At 47.8% G+C, this 23,991-nt stretch overlaps 1 protein-coding gene across 1 annotated transcript in view; it reads right to left on the bottom strand.

Annotated features, from left to right (window-relative positions):
• The window catches only part of grip2b (glutamate receptor interacting protein 2b), a 178,830-nt gene that overhangs the window by 5,186 nt on the left and 149,653 nt on the right, over positions 1-23,991 (bottom strand). Inside the window, exons 20-21 of the mRNA XM_041191848.1 lie at positions 17,353-17,464; positions 6,137-6,373 (exon numbers count right to left, since the gene is read on the bottom strand). Of these exons, the coding sequence (XP_041047782.1) occupies positions 6,137-6,373; positions 17,353-17,464 (349 nt within the window). The remainder of the gene's footprint in view (positions 1-6,136; positions 6,374-17,352; positions 17,465-23,991) is intronic.

The following is a 23,991-nucleotide window of genomic DNA, read 5'->3' as shown; positions in this document are numbered from 1 at the left end:
CCCAATCAGCTGTCCTTAGTTGTGTCAAGCTTGTGACAGACACTCTGTTCAGGCGGGTATTGACTTTCATTCATTTCCATACAGACGAGGCCAGTCAGGCAGAGCAAGCCAGAGGCTTTGCAGCGATTGCTGGGTTCCCCCGTGTCCAGGGTGCAATAGACTGTACACATGTGGCCACCAAGGCGCCAGCAGGTGAGCCCAGTGCCTTCGTCAACAGGAAGGGCTTCCATTCCTACATCCTCAGACACTCCCAGGTGCCGGGACTCTTCAGTGCTCCAGCCCAGCTGGATGGATGGTTGCTGGGTGACAAGGGCTATCCCCTCAGAAGGTGGCTCATGACACCTCTCCACCACCCAAGAACAGAGGCTGAGCAGTGGTACAACAGGTGCCATGTCTCCACAAGGACAGTGATACAGAGAACAAGATTCACTTCTGATGCCTAGGCAGCTCAGGGGGCACACTGCAATACCCCCCAGAGTGGGTGTCACTGATAGTGGTCGCATGCTGTGCTCTCCACAATCTGGCACTGGCAAGGGGGGACCCACTGGAGGAACAGGATCTTGAGGCAGCTGCTCAGGCCACAGAGGATGAGTCCAGTAGTGAGTCAGAAGAGGAGCATGGTGAGGAGAATGCTGTGGGCATGGATCCAGACCTCGGTAACCTCCAGGGAGGCAAGGAGACCAGAAACTCCTTGATCCAATGCTCCTTCAGCTAGGCTGGCAAATAAGAACTACCACCTCATGCCAGGGCTGCTGTCTCTATCCTGGGTTGTAGAAATGACCCTTTCCTTGGCCCCCAAGATCCACTCAGTGGCTGTGCAATAAAGTTTCGAGCCACCTACATCCAGCATTACATACTGGTGTACCCTGCACCTGCAAAACAAACGAAGCATACTCAGGCCAATAACACAAAAGCAAATGTAATTTAATGTTGGAACTCACATAGTATTGAAGAGAACAATATCTGGTGTTGATGGTCACACCATTAAAAAAAGGAAAACAAAATGGGAGAACAAAAGATCACCTGTGACCAGTCCCTCTTGTGCTTAAGGTGCTTTAAACTTACATTTATGGGTGCTACGTCTTGGTGCTCCCCCCTCACTGGGACCGGCATTGGAGACAGCCTGCTCACTCCGCTGTCCTGTTGGCCTTAATGATGTTGGCGGTCGTCCTCTGGCCTGTGGAGCCTGTACTGGCCTCACCTGGGAGGGAGTGGCCAGTTCCATGGCTGGCATCTCTCCAGTTGCCGCAGCCTCATCAGATGCCATGGTCACTGGCAGAGGGGCAGAGGAGCTGCTGCCGTCATCCAGAGCGCCCTGAGAGGAGCCCATAGAGACGACAGACAACTCGTGCGCCAGTATCAGGTCGCTTTGGGCCTCCCTGCTCACCATTGATGGATGGGCACCGAGCTGGGATACTGGGTGTCCAATCCATCTCCCACACTGACACTGACCACCTGAGGTCATTGCCTGTGAGAGGGATTGCAAATCTGAGTGCAACCCCAGAAACCCATGAGTCAGCTCCTGGGGGAGCCTCTCCATGACAGTCGCCAGTCTCTCCATGGAGGAGGCAGTGCACTCGGCCATGAGGGTCACTGCATTGTTCATGCTCCACAGGGACTCCTCCACATTGGAGACCATGGCACACATTCTCCCATGTATCTCCGCCAGACCCTCCTGCAAACCCTGCTGGACTTCCAGCATCTGCTGCCTCAGGGATGACTCCACAGGCCCATCATCAGCCACCAACAGAGCACATTCCTGGTCTCCAGCTGTCCTCCGACTGCTGGTGCCCTGGGCACTATCTGCCTCCGCCTGCGCCTCAAGCGAGTGTGAAGTGCCCTCACCAATGTGCACTGATATACTAACCGATAAACTAATGCCCACTGAGGCGCTGGTATCTGTGCTGGTACCTGCTTGATAGTGGGTGTGACGCAGGTGCTTGGGGAGCATGGTGGTCCTCCGGTGTCAGGGGTAGCTCCTGGAGGTCCTGCAATTGGCTGATTGGTGGCAGATCTAAGGGAGAAGAAAAACATGTCATTAAAGTCATCACACTGTCACTGTGAATGCAAGGCACCCTGGTGAGACCAAGGAGATCTGCATCATGGTGCCAGTGTCTTTCAATGATCACTGGGGTCTCCAGGTTCGAGCTTCCCATCAATGAAGAGACTGCACTAGAATGGTTCCACAAGCCGAAACTCTCACCTCAGTGCACTGCGCTCTTACCTTTGTCTGACACCCCAGCATCTCCGGTTGACCAAGGTGCATGGCAGCTCTTGAGCTTCAAGGCCTCCTGCTTGTATCTGGAAAGAATGAGGAGGTGTGGCGATCCTCCACCAATCCACAGCCTCTCAATATTGTTATGGGATGTCTTCTCCTGAAAGGACAGAGGAGCATTGATTAGTCCACTCTGTGCCTGCATTGTCATTGCAGCCTGGCCAACCCCAGCTGAGGAGCATCTTGCAGGGCACATCCGAGTCATGGCCCTCAAGGCGCAAGGACTCAGTCAAAGCAACCAGGGCTCAGCCCCTTGGCCAGCTCGGGCATCAATGCCAATTGGCAATCAGACTCTAACACCCCTGAGCTCCATGGGGGTTGGCCAGACCTTAACACTTCAACACACTGACCCATACCATCACTGAAGCGCTTCCAGCACTGCACCCAGGTGTGCCACACCATGTTGTGGCTGCTCACCTGGGCTGCTACCTCATTGTGAGGGGCAGTGGCCTCCTCCTCCCATCTCTTGGGTCAAGGCTGCCCTTCTGGCAGCCACCTCCTCCAGGAGGGCAGCATCGGAAAAACAGGGGACAGAGTGCCCGGCCCACCTGCCCTCTCGCCTGGCATCCGCTGCTGCATTCGGGTCCATCCTTACAACGGCAGACAGACGCCCTTCACTGGCAGCCTTTCTGGGGCTGCCATGGTCATTTTTAAACAGGCCGCTGGGTCACCATTGGACTAGGTGGCTGACAGGCCCCCGATCCTGCTCGGCCCTTCCCGGCCAGTGACCAGCTGCACTCCACGCTGGGCGGACCTTAATTGGCCAGTGAGGTCATGGTCGGGCCCCAATCGCAAGCTCCGGTCGGATTCCTGACCACCCCTGCCAAGTCCGCCTGACGTGGTCAAAATCCTGCCCCTGGAGTCGACCTCAATGCCTGGAGTCGACCGCAGCACCTGGAATTGACATCAGCGCCTGGATTCCACCTCAACACCCGGAGTCCACCTCAACATCTGGAGTCCACCTCAACGCCTGGAGTCCACCTCAACGCCCGGAGTCGACCTCAGCGCCCGGAGTCGACCTCAGCGCCCGGAGTCGACCTCAGCGCCCGGAGTCGACCTCAGCGCCCGGAGTCGACCTCAGCGCCCGGAGTCGACCTCAATGCCTGGAATCGACCTCAACATCTGGAATCGACCTTAATGCCTGGAGTCAACCTCAACATCTGGAATCGACCACAGTGCCGGGAGTCGACCTCAACGCCTGGATTCCACCTCAACGCCTGGAATCGACCTCAACGCCTGGAGTTGGCCTTAACGCTTGGAATCAGATCTCCGGACAGAATCGAGCAAGTGAAAAACTCTGGAATTATTTTACAAACAGCTCGATGCAGCAATGGAGCATGCATAAGCTACTTCTGGATAGTTGGCCCTCCATCTTGTTATGTTTAAATATGTTACCAGTCTGTTTTATATGCCTTTCTCCATTTTTAGATGCTAAACCAATTTTAAAAAGCAAAATAATCACTTTTCAGGTAATCTGAGTCCAGTAATGATGTCAGATGATGAGGTAAATAATCAAGTCAATCTTCAGCGTCAAATGCATACATTACATTGAAGCTTTAATATTGCCTTTAATGAATCACTGTGTTAAACACATCCTCACACAAAAGCCCAAGTTTACTCTGGGGCTCACAGCTGACTATACTCCCACCCAGTGTCAGTTGGTTAGAAATGCATGCTTGGTCTCAGCCAAAATACTGGAGAACACATTCACTCACACATACGCACAATAGTTATTCACACGCACACACATTCACATACACACACACTTGCACACGAGCACACACACGTCAGATGCTGGGAACCTCATTATAATACATCTGCATATCATGATTGTACGCTGACACGTTTCACAACAGTACATAAGTGACATGCACCTGGTGAGCTGCACTTCACTCGGGACTTTGAGGTTTGTTTGCCTACCTTGCTTCGGGCAGCAATCATGGTCATCAGTGCCAGGCTTCATAGACAGCACCACATTACTTTTAGGGGGGATCACAGGCAGGTCTCTACCTACCAGAGCAGCCGTAAGGTGGGGGTGGCATTTCAATGGCTGCAGGGCTAGGGCTTACTTGGGGAAGGGGGAGATGTGGCCTCAGGCAAGCAAGGGAAGTGGCTGCAGGATGAGGGCTGTACTGGGGAAGGAGGGTATCCAAGGGTGTGTGTGGGGGCACTTGTTAATCTGTGCCATTGGCCTCAAAATGGTGAGGGCTGGGGAGGCAGTTCCCAGAGGAAATGAGGCCAAATGGAGATGTGAGGCTATGTATGAGAATGGGTGATGTCCCTTGAGCTGGCAGTGAGTGAGATGCCAGTGAATGTGTGATGGACTTGAGTGTGTGAGTTTAGAGTGATGAGATGGTTGCCATACCCTGGCTGCACGGATGAGATCATTCATCCTCTATCTGCATTGGGTGACCAACTTCTTCTGTGCAGCATTGGCATCGAACACCACTGCCATCGCCTACCAAGCTGCAGTGGTGATGTTGCTGCCCCTCCTGCGGCCAGAGTGGGGGTAGAGGACATCACAGCAGCCTGCACAGCATCCAAAAGGCGCTCGAGGGACACATCGCTAATCCCGGGGGCTGTAGTCTGCTTGCCTTTCAGGGCCATGTCTTCTGTGCAGCAGTCCTGGGCTGGAAGCGCTGAGAGGTGCGCGCGTGGCTACACTTTAAATGTGGCACCTGGTGTGATGAAGTGGTGAGGTGATGGTGTGGCGGGCAAATGAGAGTCCACCCACCAAGGAAGCAGCATTTTTCCTGGGAATGCATAATTATCAAGACAGGATTGGAACAAAACAGCATGAAAAGCTGCCATTGTGGCCGATGGGTAAAATGTTCTTTTTCCCTGTCCACTATTGAACATATCACAAATCTGGGATGATTCCGCCCTCTGTTTATCTCTCCACAAACGTTGCTTGACCTGCTGAGTGTTTTCCAGCATTTTCTGTTTTTTTTAAGACACACACAAACCACACACAAACTCAAGAAGATCGAACCTAAGACAGCCCACTTGATCGGCACCCCATTCACCACCTTCAACATTCACTCCCTCCACCACTAACGGACAGTGGCAGCAGTGTGTGCCATCTACAAGAGGCATTAAAGCCACTCAGCAAATCTCTTTTGACAACACCTTCTAAACATGCAGTGCCTGCTGTCTAGAAGGGCAAGGGCAGCAGATGCATGGGAACACGACTACCTGCAAGTTCCCCTCCAAGCCACACACCATCCTGACTTGGAAATATATCGCCGCTCCTTCATTGTCACTGGGTCAAATTCCTGGAATTCCATTCCTAACAGCACTGTGGGTGTACCTACACCACATGGACTGCAGCGGTTCAAGAAGGCAGCTCACCACCACCTTCTCAAGGGCAATTACACACACATACACACACAAACACACCACACGCACACACCTACCTGCAATCAGACCTGACTATACACCTTTCTCAGAGGCTTGTGTTTCTGTCTCATATCACCAGCCCTGATTGTTCAGCTTCTTCTGGTCAGGCAAAGACTAACCTCCTCCTCCTGTGAATCTGAGCCCATTGATGAGGGCATTGAGATGGTACACAGGGCACCTCACACATGGTTGGTGCCCTCCTCAAACAGCCTGTTACAACTTGCACACAATGTGACAGTTTCATTCAGGGTTGATGTGCATCTCTTGATATTGAGGGGTCTTCGCTGGATGGAGTCATGGGGTTTACTTTGCATCTGCACTGTGACCCTTGATAAAAATGGTGGAAGAGTTTCTTGCTGACATTTCACACACACTCACTCTCCAGCCTGCTCCACAATCAGCCACCCTGTGCCCCCCAGATTACAGGTGAAATGTTGGATGGTGCTAGGTATGGAGACTCACCTTGTGTAATTCAACAGGAATGGGTGATTTTATTTCCTTAATCTCCTCTTTAATCTTCTTCAGCTCCAATCTTTTGTCCTTCCCCAGCAGAGCAGGTACTGCTGGGCACTCACCCTGGCTCTCACTAGAGTCCAGTGAGGCCTCTTGCTGGAGCTTTTCCAATGCTGACTGGTTTATTGATTGTGACGGATGATCTTCAATCCCCAAAGTCAGCTCACTTCCAGACATTATGGAAGCCTATGGAGAGGGCAACAGAGAGTTACATCACTGCGCATGTGTGGCAACATAGGAAACATGAAAAGGGGGGGAGGCCACTCAGCCCAAATCTGTTCTGCCCTTTATGGCTGATCTGCATTTTAACTCCACCTATCTGCCTTAGCTCCATATCCCTGAACATCCTCACCTGACAAAAATCCAACCATATCGAGTTTGAAATTTTCAATGGACTCTCAGCAACATTTTTGAGGAAGAGAGCTCCAGATTCCACTGGCATTGAATCAGAATCATAGAATTGTTACGGTGCAGAAGGAGGCCATTTGGCCCATCATGCCTGCACCAGCTCTCCAAATGAACATAAAAACAAAAAACTGCAGATGCTGGAAATCCAAAACAAAAAGAAAATTGCCTGGAAAAACACAGCAGGTCTGGCAGCATCGGTGGAAAAAACCTCTACCTCGCGGAGGCTGAGCGTCAACTCGCAGACACTTCCTCCTACCTCTCCCTGGATCATGATCCCATCACTGAACATCAAGCCATTGTTTCCAGGACTGTCAATGACCTCATCTCCTCTGGAGGTCTTCCTCCCACAGCTTCCAACCTGATAGTCGTCCAACCTCGGATGGCCCGCTTCTACCTCCTACCCAAAATCCACAAACAGAACTGTCCCGGTAGACCGATTGTGTCAGCCTGCTCCTGCCCCACGGAACTCATTTCTCGTTATCTTGACTCCCTTCTCTCTTCCATTGTCCAGTCCCTTCCCACCTGCATCCGTGATTCCTCTGACACCTTACGTCACATCAACAATTTCCAGTTCCCTGGCCCCAACCGCTTCCTCTTCACCATGGACGTCCAATCCCTCTACACCTCCATCCCCCACCAGGATGGTCTGAGGGCCCTTAGCTCCTTCCTCGAACAGAGGCCCGAACAATCCCCATCCACCACTACTCTCCTCCGTCTGGCTGAACTTGTTCTCACACTGAACAATTTCTCCTTTAACTCCTCTCACTACCTCCAAATAAAAGGTGTGGCTATGGGTACCCGCATGGGCCCCAGCTATGCCTGTCTCTTTATGGGGTATGTGGAACATTCCTTGTTCCAGTCCTACTCCGGCCCCCTTCCACAACTCTTTCTCCGGTACATCGATGATTACTTCGGTGCTGCTTCATGCTCTCATCTGGGCTTGGAAAAATTTATTAATTTTGCTTCCAATCTCTACCCCTCCATCATTTTCACATGGTCCATCTCTGACACTTGCCCTCCCTTCCTTGACCTCTCTGTCTCAATCTCTGGCGATAGACTGTTCACCAATATCCATTACAAGCCTACCAACTCCCACAGCTATCTCAACTACAGCTCCTCACACCCCGCTTCCTGTAAGGACTCCCATTCTCTCAGTTCCTTCGCCTCCATTGCATCTGTTCTGATGATGCTACCTTCAAAAACAGTTCCTCTGACATATCCTCCTTCTTCCTTAACCGAGGTTTTCCACCCAAGGTAGTTGACAGGGCCCTCAACCGTGTCTGGCCCATCTCCCGCGCATCCGCCCTCACGCCTTCTCCTCCCTCCCAGAAACATGATAGGGTCCCCCTTGTCCTCACTTAGTACCCCACCAGCCTCCGCATTCAAAGGATCATCCTCCGCCATTTCCGCCAACTCCAGCATGATGCCACCACCAAACGCATCTTCCCTTCACCCCCACCGGCGGCATTCTGTAGGGTTCGTTCCCTCTGGGACACCCTGGTCCACTCCTCCATCACCCCCTACTCCTCAACCCCCACCTATGCCACCTCCCCATGCCCACGCAAAAGATGCAACACCTGCCCCTTCACTTCCTCTCTCCTCACCATCCAAGGGCCCAAACACTCCTTTCAAGTGAAGCAGCTTTTCACTTGCATTTCCCCCAACTTAGTCTACTGAATTTGTTGCTCCCAATGCGGTCTCCTCTACATTGGAGAGACCAAACGTAAACTGAGTGACCGCTTTGCAGAACACCTGCAGTCTGTCCACAAGAATGACCCAAACCTCCCTGTCGCTTGCCATTTTAACACTCCACCCTGCTCTCTTGCCCACATGTCTGTCCTTGGCTTGCTGCATTGTTCCAGTGAAGCTCAACACAAACTGGAGGAACAGCACCTCATCTTCCGACTAGGCACTTTACAGCCTTCCGGACTGAATATTGAATTCAACAACTTTAGATCTTGAACTCCCTCCTCCATCCCCACCCCCTTTCTGTTTCTTCCCCCTTCCTTTCGTTTTTTTCCAATAATTTATAGATTTTTCTTTTCCCACCTATTTCCATTATTTGTAAATCTTTTATGCCCTGCTAGTCTTTCCACCTCACCCCCACTAGAGCTGTACCTTGAGTGTCCTGCCATCCATTCTTAATTAGCACATTCGTTTAGATAATATCACCAACTTCAACACCTTCTTTGTTCTTTTGTTCTTTTGTCTGTGACATCTTTTGATTATCTGCTTCTATTACTGCTTGCTTGTCCCTACAACCACACCAGCAGCCCCCCCAACTTCTCCCCCCACCCCCCCCACCCAACCCCCACCCCTCCACCCCCACCTTAAACCAGCTTATATTTTACCCCTCTCCTTGGATTCACCTAGTTCTGTTGAAGGGTCATGAGGACTCGAAACATCAACTTTTTTCTTCTCCGCCGATGCTGCCGGACTTGCTGAGTTTTTCCAGGTAATTCTGTTTTTGCTCCAAATGAGCATCTTGGCTTAGTGCCATTATCCTGCTTTTTCCCCATACCCTTGCACATTGTTTATATTCAAACAATCACCTAATGACCCCTGAATGCCTCGCATGAACCTGCCTCCACCACACTTCTAGGCAATGCATCCTAGACTCGAACCACTTGTTGTGTGAAAAAGATTTTCCTCACGTCACATTTGCTTCTTTTGCAAATCACTTTAAATCTGTGCCCTCTCGTTTTCAATCCTTTTATGAGAAGGAACAGTTTCTCCCTGTCCACTCGATCCAGCCCCCTCATGATTTCGAACACCTCTATCAAATTGTGTGAAGTCCTTCCTGACATCACTCCTGAACAGCTGAGCTCTAATTTCAAGGTTATCCTTGTTCTGATCTCCCCCAACAGCGGAAATAGTTTCTCTCCATCTACCTTATCAATTCCTTTAATCATCTTAAACACCCCAATTAAATCACACCTTAATCCTCTGTATCTGTATTGATAGCTTTTTGAAGGGGACAGTTTCAGACCTTCACTGCTCTGTGTGAAAAAGTGTTTTGTGATCTCACGTCCAAACATCCTGGCTCCTCTATTTGGATTATGATGGTGTGCATGACAACAGCAGGTCAACACTCCAAATGGAACAACCATGTGTGAGCAGGGAGACATTGTAAACGTCTAGGTACAAAGAGACTTCCCTTTTTCACACTTACATCTGGAATTCTACACTGACAAAAAGACAGAGGTGAGGGGTTTTTAACAATGGTGATATCCATTTAGGGGACATTCAGTACCGATGGTGGCACTTTTAGTTAATCTCTGATTAACGAGCAATGCGAATGCACAAATGCCTCAGGCCTCTGTGGAGAGAAAGACAGAGTTAACCCTGTCTTTCTCTCCACAGATGCTGTCAGACCTGCTGAGTTTTTCCAGCAACTTTTGTTTTTGTTTCAGATTTCAAGCATCCGCAGTATTTTGCTTTTGCCTCAGGCTTCTGACGATTCAATCAGCAACCGAGCCATGAAGCATTTCAATCCATGCTGCATTATTTAATGGCTTCATTCTTGTTGGTCACATTGCACAACTGGGTTGGAATCGACTGCTGGTAGCTATGTCAGCACACTGAATGGGTTATATATTATGGTCTTTCACACTGATATGCACAGTGAGATACGTGAATGGATTGTTGCCACTGTTCTTAGATGGGGACCTGCTTGCAGATCAATCATTTGGATCAAATCACTCCATTCAACCACAAACAACCTGTTTACTATACATATTTGCTTGGAGGCTGTGTTTGTGGGCAGAGTTGAATCCTATGAGTGTACAAGCCGGAAATTTAGTTGGAGGTGGTGGTTTCCCCCCACAGGGGTGAGCCCACCTTTGCTAGGCTGGGTCACCCTGCAGTGATTTAAAAGCCAATGGAGGGGCCATTAATTGGCTCAGGGCAGAACTTCTGCTCCTATCTGGGAGGATGACCTGCCTCAGAGAGCTGTCAGCCAATCAGATGGCCAGCAGTTCTCTTGCCCCAGCAGGACCAGTGGGATCAATGGCCACTGCTGGGGCGACAGGCTGTCCCCAATATCAAGCAGCCATGTTGCTGGAGACCTGGGAATTCACCATAACCAGACTGTCAGGCCCCAGTGAGTGGGAGGCTGGGACTGTCAGGTTGGGGGGGGTGCCTAGCGGCTGGTGGTGGGGGGTTGAACATGCCGGGATAGAGGGTGAGGGGGGTGGGCGTGGTCTGGGGTACTGTGGGGAGAGGCCTCCATTGGGCACAGGGTGCCTGAACAGGAGGATCCCTCCCAGCAGGTTTTACCTGATGGCCTCGCCATGTGGCACTGACACCTCCTGCCACTAGTAAAAAACCAGTGGTGGTGGGAAGGGCCCTTAATTGGCTGTTAATTGTTGTAAGGGGGGACAGGCTACAGCTGGTAAAATCCTAGTGGAGGCAGGTAGGTGACGGACATGGTGGCATCACCACGGCAGCAGATTTTACAGACACCCCCCACCGCCCGCCCTTCCATCGGGCAGCCCACTCCCAAGGGGGCTGTAACATTCCACCCATAGTTTGATACCCTTTACATTTACGTATCTTTAAAATAATTGGGAGCTATACTGCCCATGAAGAGTCTGGAGGCGTCAGGGGTATAAGGCTACTTAGAACACGTTTTCAACTTGGCATCTGGGTGCCAAACCGCTAATGCAGACTGACTGCCAGATATTGAAAGTGGGAGGTTTCTATGATGATAACCCACCTGCACAACCAGTGTTAGGCTCAGGCAGTAAGATGAAAATTTACCCTGGTATCTCAGGGGACAGCTTTGAGGTAGAGTGAAAGGGAAGAAAGTGCTGTTACTGATTCAATTCTGAAAAGAATAATGAACTTGATAACTTATGTAGAATTAAAAAAAACGTACAGCACAGAACCCAGCAATTTGACCCAGCTGGTGTGTGCTGATGTTTATAATCTACACCAGGACCCTGTCATCCTACTTCATCTCACTTTATCAGAACACATGTCTATTCCTTTTTCCCTCATGTATTTAGCTACTTCCTTCTTAAAGGCGCCTATGAACACAAGAACACAACAAATGGGAGCAGGAGTAGACCACATAACCTGTCGAGCCTGCGCCCCATTCAGTATGATCATGGTTGATTTTCAGCTTCAACTCCTTTTTACCACCCGCTTCCCATATCCTTCATTCCCTGCGAGACCAACAATCTTTCTATCTCAGCCTTAAACGTATTCAAGATGGAACATCCACAACCCTCTGGAGTAGAGAATTCCAAAGATTCACAACCCTTTGAGTGAAGAAATTTCTCCTCATCTCAGTCCTAAAAGGTCAGCCCCTTATCCCGATACTGCGCCCTCATGTTTTAGGTTCCCCGACCAGCGGAGACAATCTCTTAGTGTCCATCGTATAAAGCCCCTTCAGAATTTTGTAGGTTCCAATGAGATCACCTCTCGTTCTTCTAAACTCCAGAGAATATAGACCCAATTTACTCCGCCTCTCATCATAGGACAACCCCCTCATCCCAGAGACCAATCTAATGAGCCTATGCTATTCATCTCTGCTGTCGCAACAAGTTCCACACTCTCACCACTCTCTGAGCAAAGAAGTTTCTCCAGAATTCACTTATTGGATTTATTGCTGACTATCTAAATACTTATGACCCTGAGTTTTGGTCTCCTGCAGAAGGAGGGATAACTGTAAAGTTCTTTGGGACATCCTGTATAGCTACCCTATTAAATAGGTTTTATCATTTTATAGACTTCCATCAGGTCACCTCACAGTCTTCTCTTCCTACAGAAAAGAACTCTAGCTTGCAAAGTTTTCTCTGACCGATAAATCCACTCCTTGGGCCAGATCTTTGCCTCTGGATGGAGGTGGGAATGGGGATGGGTAAGTAAATAAATTAGGAGTTTTGACTGGAAATTCCAATTTGCAGTGCCTTCCTGACCCACGCTATTGCTGTGTGGCTTTTTCACAGATTGGGAAGGCCTTGAGTATAAGTCCCGCACGCACCTCTTCTGAGGTCAGGGTTGCATTGTGAGCACCCAGGGAAATTAAAATTTCCTTCCCCATGCTATTTTCATGTGCTGTGGGGGGTTCCGGAAGCCCTGATCAACCCTGCCAGGTTTGAGAGTTTGTGACCACTGGGAGAAGCCTGCTAAGGCATCTAGAATGTTCTGACAGGTAAGTGTTAAATGTTTTCACACCTTCAAATGTCAGTATTAGAAGCCATTTTGTAATTTAGATTTGTTTTTAATGCAGTGATTGATCACAGGACTCTGTCCTGCAAAGGTAAGTTGACCATTACATTGAACACAATTGTGTAAGTGTTGGCATGCATTACAGTACTCCCCAATGGATAAACTGACATAACATATCCAAAACTGTGGAAAAATATATTGAGAAACTCTCCTGGCATATTTTGGTGGGAGGTGTTGCTGTGCTCACATTTTTACTGGCAGAATAAAAGGAGTATATCTCTGATGTTGTAACTGGATAAGTGTTTGATTTTACAACAGGTTGACCACTTGACGGAATTTATATTTTTCAATGGTTTCATGGATGAAAGTTTTATGCAGAATGAAGTGTCTTTGAATATGACAGCTCTATTAAAATATTGCAGGTTTATCTTTTTTAATGTGCATTTCAAAGACATCCTGAACTCTGCCCACAGTAGATACTGGGTCAGTGGCTATGGAGAACACATGGGGACATAGAATGGGTAAGAGGGTATGAGAGGGCATGGGGGCATGGAGGGGCTTGGAGGAGGAAAAGGGAATATGAGGGGGAATGGAGGGGTTAGGGGAGTATGAGGGGGCATGGAGGGAGTATGGGGGCTTGGAAGGGTCAAGGTGAGTGTGAGGGGGCATGGGTCTGGAGCATGGAAGGATGAAGGGGTGTATGAGGAGGCATGGAGGGAGTGTGAAGAGACATAGGTGGTGGGATGACGGGGGTTGAAAGGGTTAGAGGTGAGGGCTGGGGCTGTAAGAACTATGTTGGAGAGCTGGGCCAGTGTCCCAGCAAACTGAGGCGGGCCTTCTAATCTGCCGGCATCAGCATCCACGCTCCTCTGATACTGTCTCAGGCCTCAGAAAATGTAAACCCTGCCCACCCACATCTCCAGAAGACAAAAGTGGGGCAAGTATTGGTAGAGGTGACAGGCTCAGATTTCCGAACTCAGGAAATGGCCCAACTTGCATTTCCCAAGCCCAACACAAAAGCCCAGCCCCTTTGAAACCGTTCCTTTAGCTGGTCTAATACTCGATGTCCAATGACTGGTGACTTATTATCTGAGACAGGGTCTTGACTTTGTATTTCCACACTCACTGCAGATGAGGATATCACCCAGCTACGCGTGAGATACTTAGTACATTGGAGTGCTGCAACAAGGTATCTCTGTTCAATCTCTGGGTCTCACCACATTTAAGAAGAATTAAAGAGCTTGCGTATGCTGACCTGAGCAAATCCCAAAGTATGTTATAACAAATGAATTCATTTTCCTTGAAGTGTAGGTACTGCTGTAATGTAGTGAGAAACAGCAACCAATTTACACACTGTAAGCTCATACAAACAGCAACATGATAAATGATCCGAATATCTGCGTTTTTAGTCATGTTGGTTGAGGGGTAAATGTTGACCAGGACACCAGGGAGAGTTGCTTCTTTAATGTAGTACCTGAGATAAGATATATTGCTTCCGCCAAGAAAGGGGACTCAAGTGTCACCTCCAACAGTGCAGCATTCCCTCAGTACTGCACTGGAGTGTCAGTCTAGATCTTGTGCTCGAGTCTCTGGTTTGGGGTTTCTGGAAGTGGACATCTAAGCTACAGATGGAGACACGCTAGCTATTAGCTCACTGTGTGAGTTTCAGAAGACAGTGGCTTAGTGGCAATGTCAATGGACTACCAATCCAAAGGTCCAGGCTGATGCTTTGGTGACATGGGTTCAAATCCCACTATGGCACATGGTGTACTGGAGAAGAGTTTCCGATGATAACTCCATGCCAGGAGAAACAGCAGCAAGGGGGAAAATTGGCAGGAGGAAACAAAATCTAATTTTTTTGATAAGATATACTTGAAGAATTTTAAAAAGATGTGTGAGTTGGACAACACAATTGAAGCTTAGCAATGAACTGGGGAAAAAACAGAGGTAGTGAATAGTTTGCTGCAGTGCTGGGAGACAGGGGAGCAAATAATATTAATCTCGATTTAAGGTAAAAAAAAAAGTGGATTATAACTAGGCACAGCACTGTACTCAGTCTCACTCACACTGCAATGTGGTAATCAGTAGCAGCCATTCAATAGCGCTGGGATGCTTAAATTACAGCATCCTCTACAGGTAAGAGATAGTATGTCCACGTTCTACATAATGAACAAATACCACGGAGAGGTTCAGATGGTTTATAAATAGCATAATGGAGACTCAGGAGTGAGTTACAGACTGGAACACAGTGCAGTTGCTTTATCTATACAGTACTCGTTACACCCCACTACTGGGGGAAAATAACTACCTCACAGTTTGTAGAGAGCGGGGTGGAGATGGTGGTGTAGTGGTGATGTCACTCGGCCAGTAATCCAGAGGCCCCAGGCTAATTCTCTAAGGACATGGGTTCAAATCCCACCATCACAGCCACTGGTGGAATTTAAATAAAGATTAATAAAATTTGGATTTGAAAACTAGTCTATCATTGATTGTTGCCAAAGCCCATCTAGCTCACTAAGAACATCTACTGTCCTTACCTGGTCTGGCCTCCAGACCATAGCAATGTGATTGACTCTTAACTGCCCTCTCAAATGGCCTAGCAAGTCACTCAGTTCATGGGCAATTAGGAATGGGCAACAAAAGCTGGCCTTGCCAGTGATTCCACATCCTATGAAAAATTAAATTACCATCCTCTCTATCTTGTGCAGGGGCTGCATCTTGGCCGACCTTCTCAAAAGCCCCTGTGCTCCTGCTTTGGACTCCCTCATTCCCATTAAATATCTAGCCATATGGGCAACCACTCTGTTTCCCTGATACAAATCCCAATGGCTCACCCTCACCCTCCAGTACAGCTGGTCACCCACTTGGTTTGTCCACCTCAAGCAATCTCTTTCGCTCCTTTGTCAAATTCTTTTCCTGACCAGCTTGAAGACCAAGACCAATCCAAAGCTCCTCTTCTCCAGCAGGAAAAGGATCTTCCCTTTGACCACCTCACCAGCCACCATCCTTGTTCAGAACCTCCATTTCACTTGTGACACCAAAACATAGTTTCATCATGTTTACCAGTGAATTGTCCCGTTTGACCTTGAGCTGAGCTTTGAGCACAATCTGTTACAAAGGTGGCCTAATTCCAGCCCTGTGGCAGCACCTGCTTCCATCAGAGAGCCATTTGGGAAACAAACAAGAAATCGGCCAAAAAGTGAGGAAATGGTCTGGGTTTTGGTTTGGTTTGTACTGATGAAACACAGAAGAAGCAGAAGAGGAGTGGGGGAGGGTAAGTGAAGTGCTGGGGGGAGATTCAACCTGGCTGTACCTATGGCAATTTTCAGGCTAAACTTCGCAAACTTCTCCTTCGGGTTCAGCTACCCAGTTCCACCTAAGACAAACTCCAGCTCGCCCAGATCTCCACAGCCTGTATCCCATCTTGTATTAAGTAGTGGGATACAACTAAACCATAATCATCTTTACAGTAGTAAATATAAGGGCTTAATTTCCATCTATCAATGTTAACTCAGTGGATTTTGGCGCTTCTCAGAATCAGGCGATATTGGGTTCAAAGCCCATTCACTGGGCCAGCACCCATAATCGAGGCGAATGTTTCATTGTGGTATCAATGTTGTGATAAATATGTCAATATTGCTTTCAAATGTCAATGCTTCTCTAATGTTCATGTTAAGGGATATGGAGCATAGATGAGTGAATGAAATTGAGATAGAGATCAACTCTGATATAACTGGATGTTGGAGCAGGTTTGAAGCAGTTCCTGCTCAGGGAGTGCTGCCTTCCTGAGAAGAGTGGAGGCATTTTCCCTGGTATACTGACCAATATTTAACTCTGAAAAAACATCACTGAAGCAGATTATCTGCCTATTAATCTCACTTCCGTTTGTGGGAACTTGCTTTGAGAAAATTGGTTGCCATGTTTCTCTACATGCCAACAGTGACTATACTGCAAAAGTCCGTCACTGGTGGTGAAGCGCTTTGAGATGTCCTGAGTTTATGAAAATGCTAAATAAATGCAAGTATTTTCCTTAATCTCCCAGCAGTTTGAACCTTTTCAAATCTGTCGTCACAGTGAAGTGAAAATCAGCAGTGAAAGGGGAGGGGCGACGGTATACACGGATCCATTGGTCCCAGGATTCTGGGGACAGGCACTTCACTGTAATCCTAGTATTGCCACATCTTTCCCTGAGTAAGGCGGACTCGCTTCACGTTCTTTCTGCCTCTCTAGTTTTCCCCTTGCCCTCATGTGCCGTGATATCGCTGCACTGGCAATGGTCTCCCACTGGTATCGAGCATGCATGATCCTTCCTCAAGTCAGAGCCTGTCCTCATCTACTCACCAATTGGCCACCACCCACCTCCACCCTGCCCACATAGGCCAGTGGTACCACCTGTCATTCAGGGTAGCAAAGTGAGCTTGCCCAAATAACCACCAGCCCCAACACCCCCCTCCCCACCAGCAAAACAAAGCGGGCACCCAAGGTGCGGGGGGAGGTCAAAGCCTCACACTGGCAGAGGCCATCAAAGGAGAAGCCATGACTTTACTGAAGCAGAACAACAATGACAAGAGTAAAGTTACCTCAATTTCTCTTAACAGTTCCGATTGTCCACATGTTTCTAAATCTTCCAGAGCCTGAGACCAAAAATTGTCTTCCTGGTCTTGTTCGGGTCCGTTGTGGTTGCTAAGGTATCTGTTTAACGTACGAACCAAAGTGTCAGTATCTTCAACTCTATGCCTTCAGCGCCATGGGGCAAAGGTCACGCTTCTCTTACTGTCTGAACTGAACCGGGAGAGAGGAGACAGCAGGCGGGTAGGAAAGGTGGGGGTGGGGGAGAGGGCTGGAAAACTGCCAATCTTCACATTTGGACACACAGAGAGGAGAATTGACAAAGGAAGGGAAGAGAAAAGAGTGAGGCAAACACAGTTCCATAGGATTCTGGAGATGGGCACATGCAGTGCAGGCAAAGGTGATGCCTTTTAGCAAGGAGAGAGCCTTGGGAAACAAACAAGAGAAGCAAAAGAGATCGGCCAAAAAAAAGACATCATGAGGAAATGATCTGGGTCTCGGTTTGGTTTTGATGAAACACAGAAGAAGCAAAAGTCAAGGAGTGGGGTGGGGAGTGGAGGGGAGCCGGGAGCCTCCCAGACGTTTAGTTAAGAAGGCTGATGGGAAAAGAGCTCAGAGCTGAGACACAGACAACCTGGGAAGAGAAAAAGAACAAAGACAATGTAACAGACAACAGGGTGAAGGGAGGGAGAAATAATGAGGACAGTAAGAAACTGTGAGCTATCAGATTCACACATAACAACACATGCACACACAGTGACCCAAAGGTGGGGTGCAGCATACTCTACAAGCTGTGTGATCAGTAATAAGACCTGTACATGGGGGGGAAGGGGAGGAGTTTAGGCAATGTAAGAAGGTGGGTGGTTAGAGAGAGAGGTTTGACTGCATCAAACAATTGATAATTACCCTCTTTAGTATTTATTATCTAAAGAGATAGGCACACAGTTTTCCCTCTTTAAGCTTTAGAACTCTTCAGTACTCTAGGCGTTTTTGTCCTTCCTCCTCCACAATACTTATAAATCACTGCTTTCCTCCCTCCATCCTTCTTCCATCCTCCTTCTATCTTCCCTCAGTGAGCTTTCATAGGCCCTTGGTTCAGCAGTTGTGAACCAGCCAATTGGTTTCCTTTTTCTGAGATACGTGGAAATTTCGAAAGTAGAAAGCACCCACAAAATTCTGCAATTTTATTTTTGAAAACTGAGCTCTGTGTGCTCTCTAACCCACCCAGCTCCCTCACACTTGATTCATATCAATGTCCCAGCTCCCCCATCACCTACACCCTCTTCTTGTCTTGGGTCCAGCAGGGCCTCAGCCCTTCCTCCCCATGCACCTCACCATGTGCAACACCCCAAATGAGAGCACAGGAGGTGGATCTGCCCTGTGTGCCTTCTGACCCCAGTGCATCGGCTGTGAGAAAGCTGTGCACCTATCTCTTTAAACATTAAAGAGGACAACTGTGAACAATTCCCTCAGCGAGTTCTTCAGCCACGGAGATCAGAAGGCTCGAAGGTTCCATCCCATAGCCTATCCGGTCGGCGGCAATAGGGAGCACAGTGACTGTTATCAGTGACCCCCTGGGTTATGCATTGGGAAATCAGTAATATGAGGATAGGAGTGTGCTGCGATGCCTTCTATCCTCCAACTCTCCCTCCCTGTCTTTTGGGAGAGGACCTAGCCACCTCTGGCACCTTTTTTGACCCCAGGATTTAAGATGGTGAGTTCAGAGGTTCAGGTCCCATTGTATTATGGAACAGTAGATTGTTGCCCATCATCACAATCCACAACCCGGATTGAAAACACTGGAGAAGATCATCCGCTTCAGCATCCTTTGCTCTAAACAATGTCTCCCTCCCTGCCTCACCCCACCCCACCCCACAGCAAAACAAAATCAACTACTTACACTGCAGGGGTCTTCACTCTTCAAATGATTTGCATCCTCCACACACGTTGGTTCTAACCTGATTAGTTCTGGGTAAAGCAGGAGGTTAGCTCACAATATAAAATGCCATTGTAAAGTGACAGATAGGAGGCGCTATATATAGGTGTATATATATATATATATATATATATATATATGTCCTGCTCCAATTTACTGCAACCTCCTAATGTTGTACCAGTTTATTTTTACCTCAGACTCAACTGTGACTTAGGGTCAAGTGCCTAATTACAAAATGAATTTTCCTGTAGGGCCTGATAGGATGAGCTGATGGTATGAGGAAGCTGCATATCATTCGAAGAATGAGGAAGGTCATTCAAGGTGGGTAAACACTCTGTTAGTAAACCTGCACACATTGTAGAAAGATATCAACAAAACACAAATTCAGAATTGTTACAAGGAGCCATGAAAACAGTGACTGGGACAGACATGCTCTTTGGTACCAAGTGCAGACAATATTGCTTAATGAATATGTCAGGATTACTTCATGTGGCATTGTTGTGCATCAATTAGTTCCCCATTGAAAGCTGCTCAGAAAGCAGGCTATAGAATGGCACTGTTAGATCAGGATTGACCTTTCCCCTATAAGTCTCTAGTGCTTTGGATGCACCTTACTATTGAATCAGGCAGCCACTGGTTTGTCTTGGGTCATTGAACCATAGAAACAAGTAACTTGTGGAAACTTCTAGAAAATGCTTCATGTCCTTCAATGGTGTGCAGAATCTTCTGGAGCGGAACACACCAGTAACAGAACATGCCCAACTTTCCTTCCAATAAATTGAATGAGGGAGGATAGGATGGATCCTGTTTGTGATGTCCAACACTTCAGCACACCAGATTTTTGTCCCTGCCCAGAAACTACTGAGCAAATATGATAACAACAAGCTGGTCTGCAGGAGAAATAAACTTCCAAGTGCAATGGTGGATTAAATGAGAGGGGAGGGCAGTGAACATTTCTTGGATCCAATAAAAAAAAGGTACTTTTGGTGGGAAATGTGGATGGAGAACAGAGGTCATGTTGGCCTGGAGACTGGATGGTTCATCTGCCTTGAACGGGAAAGTTTCTAACTGTTTCCCCCGTCATGCCCGAAACACTGCCAATGTTACAATAAATACGAGGAAAGCTTACTGGAGTAACACCGTGCTGGTGTCTTTATATAATTCCTGGGCACTGAATAAGGTTCAACCTGAGGGACTATCGATGCCATCTGTACAGATCAATGGACACTTTGTAATTCTCTCTAATTACCCAAATGATCCCAGAACATACCATCATCTTGAAAAGTTCTGTACTACCAAGTGACTAGAGCATTGATGAAAAAAGAGACACGCTGTCTAAGCTTTTCATCTTGCACTCATCAGCACAGAATCGCTAGAATGCCAAATCTCAAAGGGAACATCAATTTATAGAGCATGAAAAAAGGGTGGTTAGCAAGTGGGCTCTGATAGGTAGAGGCATTGACATAGGGAATGCACCAGGGAACAGTTGTCCCCCAAACTTTTGTTTAGTTGAAAAAGGTGCAATACCTGGACATATTCTTTCTGTTCACAAATGACAGAGCCCTGCGTATGAAAATATGTAGCTTCTAGCAGCATAAGTGAACCACATTGTGAGCCTGACTGATAATCTTAAATTGGTTGTTTGTTCAATTCTTAGCACAATCAGGATTGTTCAACAAGTGCTGTCCAAGCATGGAATCTATTGTTGGACACCATGTTCTGAGTTTTAGAAGCACGGACTGGTTGAGTACGGTCAGTACTCTGCCTGTTGCAAACAGCCAAAGGGACATGCTGTTTGCTGTGATCCGCCAGTCGTTGGGACGTACAGCCTACATACCCGGTATCACAACCGGCACTGAAATTTATATACCATATTGTTCATTTGCCTGGTTTGAATTTAAACAAAAGCTTGGGGGATATCTGTTCCCTGGTGCATTCTCTATGGCAAAGCCTGTACCAGAGTCCACTTGCCAACCAATCAGCACCCTGTTCTCACGCTGTATGAATTGTTATTCCCTTTTAAATTTGGCATTCCTGTCATTCTGTCCTGGTGAGTGCAAGATGCAAAGTTTTGACATCATGTCTCTTTGTTCAGCAATGCAATTTGAATGTTCCCTTTCTGAACGACTGGTTCAATAGGTTGCGGCCTTGTACTAAATGGAGTCCTCCTCTGCAATCCCCTCCACAATCTGTGGGGATGCCAACACAGAATGATGGTGAATTCAGGCAGCAAGGTCTCCAGCTATCTCAGCACTGCACCTGCATTTCCCATGGAATAGGGATAAGGCCTAGGGCACTGGTGGATCGCCCTGCCATCTGCCTGTGTTACCGCAGCTTCCTGAGACTGCCATGGTGGCACTAAGGTGCCAGGAGGTTGCAAAGATCCCAGTTGGAGCCCATCCGTTAAGCGACAGGGATGTGAAGGAGGTTCCTTTCCTCCACTGAAGCCCCCAAACATCTTACATTTTTGTATCCAACAGCATGCAAACTAAGCTTTGGGTTTTTTCTGTGTTCTTTTTATACCTGCCTTTTTTTTTAGATATATTCATTCCTGGGATGTGAGCATTGCTGGCAAGGTCAGCATTTGTTGCTGATTCCTAATTGTCCTCGAGAAGGGGGTAGTGCACCGCCACCTCAAACCGCTGCACTCCATTTGGTGTATATACACCCACAGTAATTTCCAGGTTTTTGACCCAGTGATAGTGAAAGAACAGCGATATAGTTCCAAGCCAGGATGGTCTGTGATTTGGAAAGGAACTGGCAGGTGGTGGTATTCCCATGCACTGCTGCCCTTGTCCTTTTAGGTAGTACAGGTCACAGGTCACAACTTTGAAAGGTGCTGTCGAAGGAAGCTTGGTGAGCTGTTGTAATGCATGTTGTAGATGGTACACACTGCGGCCACTGTGTGGCGATCATGAGGGGAGTGAGTGTTTAAGGTGATGGATGGGATGCCGATCAAGCAGGCTGCTTTGCCCTTGATGGTGACAAACTTCTTGTGTTGTTGGAGCTGCACTCATCCAGGCAAGTGGAGAGTATTCTATCACACTCCTGACTTGTGCCTTTGGAGAGCCAGAAGTTGAGTTACTTGCTGCAGATTCCCCAGCCTTTGACCTGCTCTTGTAGACACAGTATCTATGTGGCTGGTAACCCTCAGAATGTTGACGGTAAGGGAATTCAGCAATGGTAATGCTGTTGAACATCAGTGGGGGTTGGTTAGATGCCCTCTTGTTGGAGATGGTCAGTGCCTGGCACTTGCATGGCGCAAATGTTACTTATCAACCCAACCCCTGAATGTTGTCCAGATCTTGCTGCATGCAGACACAGACTGCTTCAGTATCTGAGAAGTCACAAATGGCATTGAACACTGCGCAATCATCAGCTAACATTTCTGACCTTATGATGGTGGAAACACATTGATGAAGCTGCTGAAGATGGTTGGGCCGAGGACACTACCCTAAGGAACTCCTGCAGCGATATCCCGGGACTGAGATGATTGACCTTCAACAACCACAACCATCTTCCTTTGTGCTAGATATGACTCCAACCAGTGGAGAGTTTTCTCCCTGATTCCAGTTGACGCCAGTTTTGCTAGGGCTCCTTGATGCCACACTTGGCCAAATGCTGCCTTGATGTCAAGAGCAGTCACTCTCACCTCACCTCGGGAGTTCAGCTCTGTTGTCCATGTTTGGACAAATGTGGTGAGGTCAGGTCCTAAGTGGCCCTTGTGGAACCCAAATTCAGTGAGCAGGTTATGCTGAGGAAGTGCCGCTTGATAGCACTGTTGATGTCCCCTTCCATTTCTTTGCTGATCATTGAGAGGAGGCTGATAGGGTGATAATTGTCCAGATTAGTCTTGTCCTGCTTTTTGTGGAGAAGCCATGGCTGGGCAATTTTCCACATTGTCAGGTAGATGCTAGTGTTGTAGCTGCATTGGAACAGTTTGGCTAGGGATGCAGCTAGTCCTGGAGCACAAATCTCCAGTATGACTGTCAGGTTGCTTTCAGGGCCCAAAGCCTTTCCTGCATCTAGTGCCATCAGCATTGTCCACTAGAGCATCATATACCAGGAGTATATTTATCGGCAGACTGTAAGAACCAGCTCTGATTAGTGCTGATATCAGAATCAAAGTATTTCAGAAGAGTGGCAGTTTGGGAACATAATGAGAACAAGTGCAAGAATGACCTAATGTAAGCTGTGGAAAGATTTGTAGCTTGTCCCAATTAACAGGTGAAATGCAAGATTCAGAGGACACACAACCTCTTCAGTGTAGAAGAGCAATGTCATGACCAGTAAAGGTATGTTATATTCATAAACATGGATTATATTCAATGTAGAATTTTCTGGAGCAGCCTTTTCTTTTAAAAATGGACATTAAAAGGCTGCTATTTTGGCTGCCAAGGGTCAGGTGACTTTTGCAATTTCTACACAGATTCAGGGGTATCCCAAGTCTCTGGAAAGTTCTTAATTGAATAACTGTAGTTGTAGGGCCTCCCGTGAATGGACATACCAAGAATGAAACCATTCATGGAATTCACACTTGCTATTGTTTGTGGACTTACCCAAACCTCAAAATCCATGGACTCCCAGACCTACTATGTTGAACTCGAAGCTTAACAAACAGAGCTTAAGAGAAACCAGTTCATCATAAGAGGTGTGAATGGCCACCATCCATCCCCCATTGTGTAGCAATGGCTTCTAACTTCAAATCATTCTG

The sequence above is a fragment of the Carcharodon carcharias genome, chromosome 7 (genome assembly GCF_017639515.1).
Source record: "Carcharodon carcharias isolate sCarCar2 chromosome 7, sCarCar2.pri, whole genome shotgun sequence".
NCBI lineage: Eukaryota > Metazoa > Chordata > Chondrichthyes > Lamniformes > Lamnidae > Carcharodon > Carcharodon carcharias.
The sequence above is the reverse complement of the archived record's forward strand: the minus strand, read 5'-3'. Positions and strand labels throughout refer to the sequence as shown.